The sequence below is a fragment of the Phoxinus phoxinus genome, assembly GCF_949152265.1.
Source record: "Phoxinus phoxinus genome assembly, chromosome: 4".
NCBI classification, from domain to species: domain Eukaryota; kingdom Metazoa; phylum Chordata; class Actinopteri; order Cypriniformes; family Leuciscidae; genus Phoxinus; species Phoxinus phoxinus.
The window spans coordinates 9,237,613-9,244,379 of NC_136879.1; the positions used below are offsets into that span (position 1 = coordinate 9,237,613).

Genomic DNA, 6,767 nt, shown 5'->3' on the forward strand with positions numbered 1-6,767 from the left:
ACAAAAAATAAACAAATAAACAAACAACCCTACACCCCCCCCAGCTAATCTGCAACATGGATTCAACCACTGGAACAAAATGGCGGCCGCTGACGCCAGCCGGTCCTTTATTAGAACAGACCTCCACTGAAGTGCAGCGCTTTGCCCAGACAGCGCCAACCTCCGATTTCCACATGTAGGTAACTTAAAGTCAAAAGAAATAAATGTTAACACAATATACCACTAATAACTAGAAAGTGTGCACCCAACCTAGTCATGTATGGTAAGTGTAAATTAGAAATAAAGTGGGTAAAACAAACCAAATCTGTGTCTGTCTTTATTTTGAAATATATATGTATAGTGATCTGCAACAAAATATTTAATTATGAAATGTACTAAAGGACAACCAAAATAAACAAACGAGAAGGATGCATATCTGTGTGTGTTGTTTAGTTACCGCCTTGCTGTGTGGCCACGTTGTCGGCCACTTGAAAGATATGTGTCAAAAACTCTCCTGGTCCTCCTGGTAAAACGGTTCCCCCTGTGTTCTCAGTGGAAGAGACTGATCTACGGCAGACAGTGTTTACAGGTAAAGATGACACTTAAATACATCACCAGGATCACTGTAGTGTGTTATGAATCCTCAAAATGTAATATACAGGGGGGGAGAACCACTTTTTCTGGTGACATATGTAAATGACACATGTAAAATGACAATATAGTTTATTTATGTCTGCAGCAGCGAAACTGACAAAAACGGGACACACACACACACACACACACACAAATATATACTTTAACCCTCTGGGGTCTAAGGTGTTTTTGGGGTCCTTGAGATGTTTTGACATGCCCTGATATTTGTATTTTTTTCAGTTGCTTATAAACATATTAATGGCAAAGGTGTAATTACACTCTATTTAGCACGAACATGGGTATCATAATATGTGAGCAACATGTATGTACATGTTTGCATTTTTGAGAGAATATTATTTATGCGTGGTTATTCAAAAAACTCAAACTTAAATTGTCTGATATAAGACCACAAACGACCAACTTCACATATTCCCACAACACTTTTAACTAATGGATGTTGTCGGCTAAAGTGTTTACTTCAAAATGATCTGAAAATCATCCGGGCTAATCGTTCACATTAAACAATAGATTGATTTAAATTTTGTAAGACACTTTTTGTTTGGAAAGGCAATATGCAGGTGGGCGTGAATGATCCAACAAGGTCATGAATAATGTCCTAATTCACACCTGAGAAGACAAAGACCTGCTAATGCTGCATACTAATGAGCTTTTCATAGGTGTCACTGAGCCACAAGATAGAATGCAAAGACAACACACACACACACACACACACACACACACACACACACACACACACACATATATATATATATACACACACACATACATACATACATACATACATATATATATATATATATATATATATATATATATATATATATATATATATATATATCTACAGAATTGGTTCAGAGTTGGAAACATCTTGAAAAAAGTGTATTTTTCCACAAACTGTGTATGCTTGCAAATTGTATAATATCCAAGGTAAACATTTGTAGCGTATATGCCTCGGACTCCGGGTCCGTATGAATTAACTCAAATGATCCTTAGGGAATTTTAATAACTAATCATGAATATGATTAATATTTTGCATATTACAGTTACATTAAATTATCGAAATTGAAAATGTATAGATTATATGAATAATCGATCACAACGTCTTATAATTCCTCATTCATATATCAATAATCTTATTTAATTTCGATTATGAGATAACCTTTAAGGGAAATTCATGTAATGATCAAATAGGTGTTTGTCCTGCAAAAACCATCAAAGATCACCCATCAACCTCTCAGTAAAGCTATCCCTCCTCATAAACTCCAAGAAACATTAACTTCCGGCCGGGAACATTAATTTTCCGGTGTTTATAAAATTAAAACTACTTAATGTAGTAAATATTGAGCGCGGTAGCTCTTGGATCTACCTCATTGACGTTTGTATTTTTATGATCGTTAAACAGTCACCAGTCATTTATAATATATGGTTTTAATAAATGCACAACTACAGAATATAGAATATAGTACTACTCAATATACACCGATTATATCTATGTACATAGCTTACAGTAAACAATACAAGACGAAACGGATAACAGTCAGATGAGAAAGGGAGAGAGAGAGAGAGAGTGAGAGAATGGGGGCGCGCGCGCCGAAGCACGCGCTGAGGTTGTAGAGAGAGAGAATGGTCACGAGTGACCATAGAACAACAACATCACAGAAACCTTGAGAGCCATCAAAATGCATCGAACCTTAAAACATTAAAACTCGTTAGAGTGGATACTTGCAAAAGGTCGTGTGTGCGTAATGTGTCTGAGAACAGCCTGCGTGTGGCCTCCTCGGAGCAGAGTGCGTTTGGCTTTTAAGGAATGTAAGGATAACGCCTTCTCCTGGCGGATTGTCCAATCACCTTCAGTGATCTGGGAGCGGGAGACTTTCTTTGTCTTGTCAGAAGACCCCAGTCTGTGTAGTTTATGACAGAGAACCGGGACTAGTCATTTCTATGACTGGAAAGAATTCATATTGAAATAATCATACCATTGCAGTCTATTATCGAGATTCAACTCCGTTAGGTCTCAAGATTTAAAATGATATGAAACACATCGGGTTACGGTTACAGGAATACAACGTTTGATTATTATGCATTAGTATAGACATTTAAAGTTCGATTGATGTTACACTAGGACACATATATGCTTTCCTATGGTTTAGAAACACATCTTAACACAAAAAGGAATATATTTATTACATTTTAAGAGTGACTATGGTAGCAACCCCTTTTCTCTGTGTGAAGACACGTGGGTGTCTTGGTGTGTGTGTATGCTTCTTTGGGAAAGGAATGTTTGGTGTCATATTACGTGTGTTGAAGTGTGTGTGAATGGGAGAAAGAGACAGCTCTCTTGTCTGTTCAGACAACGAATGAAGTGTATTAGAGAATCACGATTCATTAATTTGAAAAGCAGCTGTCATTGTCAATGTTGCTACACATTTCTAGTAATTGTGCAGTTAATTTTCATTCATACTTTCAGAAAGTTTTGGATGTAGGCTATCCTCTCCCCAAATTTGTCACTAATAAAACACAAAAATAATTTAAGGCTTATATTGATCATTTAAGATTTTGTTTGCACCTTGTAAATTAGGTTTTGATGTGGCAGTAAAAACTTTATAATCTATCCAAAACGAAATGTTGTCTTTCATATTTCGTCTGTAACATAGGCTATCGTCTTTTATAGGCTAATATATATTAGCCTAGGGCATAAATGTTAATTTGCAGTTTAATATGTTGCTTATACAAAGAAATTTTATTTCAACGTATTCAGTCGATTTTTACTCATCTCAGTAGGCAATATAGATAGTTTGCTAAAAGCGATATTCATTCACACAGACACGCGCGAGCTGTAGTAAACAAACGCATGCATATGTGCCGTGCATTTATTCAAACACAAACGCAATTCAAATTTAAACAGTCTTTTGCGGTTTGCAGACACCATTTCATATCGCGATTAGAACAAAGCACTTACTGATCTGCAGGATCCGTTGTTAGGCTACTCCAGTTTGAGGTAAAATTTCCAGGATTATCACAATATTATTATTCCTCACAGCGAGTGTGTTGTCCAGCTGTTGTGGGCGTTGACTGGTTTGCATGTGTTGCTCCAGATAATCTGTGTTTGTATAGCGCGCGCTCTCGATGGTCGTGTCACATTAGCGGAGTAATGAGCTGGCAAAACGATAATGAGAACGGCTGATCTCTCTCTCTCTTTATATAGATTACATAAACAGAGAATATTTCTTTTAGTTTTGAATTAGATAATTTAAAACTACACACTTAAATGATTATAGAGATATATAGCTCATGTCTGAGTGAATAGTATTCGCTGAGTTTTGTTTGAGTTTAGAGACGTGCTTCAGAAAAAAAGTTCACGGAGACGGAGAGGCAGAAAGCACTCCCTGTATATTTTCTTTATTTTACAAAAGCACAATGTTTTATTTCGATTGTAAGTGGACACATAAAAAAAGTAGACATTTAACAGCTTATTTTTTTATATTTCTTAAGTCTGTATGACCAAAACTGACAGAGTATTTTAGGTCTATTTTACTGCTATGTAAAAAAAACCGAGCAAAACGCGCCCGCGCGTTTGCCGACCTCAGAGGGTTAAAATCTGTATATAATTGCAAATTATCTAACAAACAACATAAAATGTACATTACTGTGGCGGAGAGTAAATAAAAACACCACGATGCACAATATATCCGTTGAACGGCGCTTCAGCATGAGCTTGATTTTCGTCTTGATGTTGCGCACGCGCACTGAAGGGGAAACGGGGGAACTGAATTCTCTGAGAACACCGGCTCCAGCTTTGAGTCGGCCTGGATTTCCCTGTGCGTGGTTGTCAGAACGCCATTAAACATTAAATCGTAATAATGGCTTATTGCGCTTAATAACTATTGGTAACATCGTTATTCATTTACTGGAAGCTTTCGCGTTGGCTAGGTGCCGCCATGTGCATGGTTCATTCGACGTAACTCGAATTGACAACGAAAGGGAACGTCTCTGTTACGGATGTAACCCTCGTTCCCTGAGTAGGGAACGGCGACGTTACGTCTTCCTGCCACTTCAGTCTTGGCTCCTTCAGCGAAGAAACATATCTAATGTTGCTGGCGCACTTCCTTTATACCCACGAGGTGGGGCGGAGTTACCCATTTGCTTGCCATTGGCTCGTTTTATTACTGTTCGAAGAGGATAGGCTTCTAAGCGAACCCCATTTCGTCGTCATTCGACGTAACGTCTCCGTTCCCTACTCAGGGAACGAGGGTTACATCCATAACCGAGACGTAATCCATACAACCCTAATGGATGTATCAATATCTTCTGAAGTGAAACAATAAGTGGTTGTAAGAAAATTGACAATATTGTAAACTTATCAAACTGTAGACTATTGCTTCAGACCAACTGTAATAAGTTTTTTTTTAAATAAAGGTTTCTGAGTCAGTGATATTAGACTGTATGTATGTATTTTTATTGTACTTACCCTGTAACTACATGGAACAAGAGTATATTTCCCAGTGTTTAAAACAATTGCAAAAGTTTTAGCTTTACTTGCCTTGAAACATGTAAGCCCAAACCTAAACTTCTGCACTTTTGCCATAAAAAATAAGTATAAATGCATAGATATGTACTTTGTAATAAAAAAAAAGCCTATACAGTATGTATTGGTACACCATTATTACAAGGTACTAATAGTGTGTGTTCTTTCTAAATGGCTCCCAAATGTTAGATTTTTGTATCATAATAGTATAATAAGTACCCCTTAGTTCTATGATACTTAATATATAAATAAATGTTTAATTCTCCTGGTTGTTACCCCTTTATTCCTCAACCTTTACATATTGTTCTCTTACATGCAAGTACTTTATAGGTACACTATAAATACCGAACGTTACGCTGTAAATTAATCTTAATTACGCAGTACTTTACGAGCTGTAATCTAAAGCGTTACCATTAGTTGCTTATGCTTTAGCAATAACATGAACTAGATATACATTTACTTGCTGAATGCTGAAGTGCAGATGATGGAGCCCCATCCTCTCCAGGTTTGTCATGAAGTGACAGTCGTTCAAAATGTCTTAATGCAGGTAAATATATAATTAAAAAATATATATTTTAATACTTATCCAAAATGAATGACCAACTTAATACAGGTTAGTTATTCCTAGATATCAAAGAAATGGTGCCCTACATTGTGGTGATATATTCAGTACAGTTAAACCTCCTAGTATGCTGTGTATTAGTTTCAACCTCCCTCTGGTCTCTGCATTTAATACACATACTTTGATTTGCAGAGAAGTCAGTGGACTGCTGCTCCCTGTCATCACGCATTTTTTCTAGTTAACGTTACTTAGTCAAGTCACAAAGTACTTTACATCTTATTTGCACCTCTTATATGTCCTTTGGCCATGGTTTGTGTAATTCAGTGTTCCCTTTCGAACGCCGTCGAACAAGCCCTTCAGCCTGAGCGAGCAGCACTCACGGACGACGCCTTCTCTCCAGAAGTCGTCTTTTCTCTGGCCGCCATTCACCTGTGGCTATCCGGCGTTCTACGAATATCCTTTTCACTGTATATTGTCTGTTAAGAGAACTAAGCGTTGATACAAATGCCTCGCTCTTCTTGTGCGGATCCAACCTGCTCGAGGCCGATGGACACACGACCTGCATCTCATGCCTGGGAGTCGACCATGCCGAGACTGCACTCTCTGCTGGTGGCTGCTCTGCTTGTGAGAGCATGCCCATCTCTGTGCTGCGGACATGGCTAGCTCTCTTACGAGACGGCGACGCCACTTCCCCCCGCTTTGCCTTTCTCGGCTCTACTTCGGCCGAGGAAGAAGAAGCGATGCAGCCAACTGCATCCTGAGAGATTAGCGAACGCACGCCGGCCGCATCCCCGCTTGCCTCGCTTTCTCCTGCTCAAACGCCCTCTCCAGTCCTATTCGAGGTAGATTAGCGCTCTTATTAAGATCAAACTTGGACGTGGAGATGCTTCGGATCCTGACTAAGGCCGTCTCGGACCTCGAGCTCGAGGAGCCCCCTCGAAGTTGACTGGACAGCTGGTTCTTGACGGGTCGCCAACAGGCCCCTCGTCACAGACCTGCGCCGTTTTTTCCAGAGGTGCATGACGAGCTGACTAAGGCGTGGCGAGC

The 6,767-nt window shown here is 38.9% G+C and overlaps 1 protein-coding gene across 1 annotated transcript in view; it reads left to right on the plus strand.

Moving 5' to 3' along the window:
- LOC306997456 (uncharacterized protein) overlaps positions 1–6,481 on the plus strand; it is a gene marked incomplete at its 3' end in the record, with an annotated part of 32,968 nt that extends 26,487 nt beyond the window's left edge. Inside the window, exon 10 of the mRNA XM_079610761.1 lies at positions 6,205–6,481. Coding sequence (XP_079466887.1) covers positions 6,205–6,481 — 277 coding nt within the window. The remainder of the gene's footprint in view (positions 1–6,204) is intronic.
- Between the last annotated feature and the right edge of the window lie 286 nt (positions 6,482–6,767).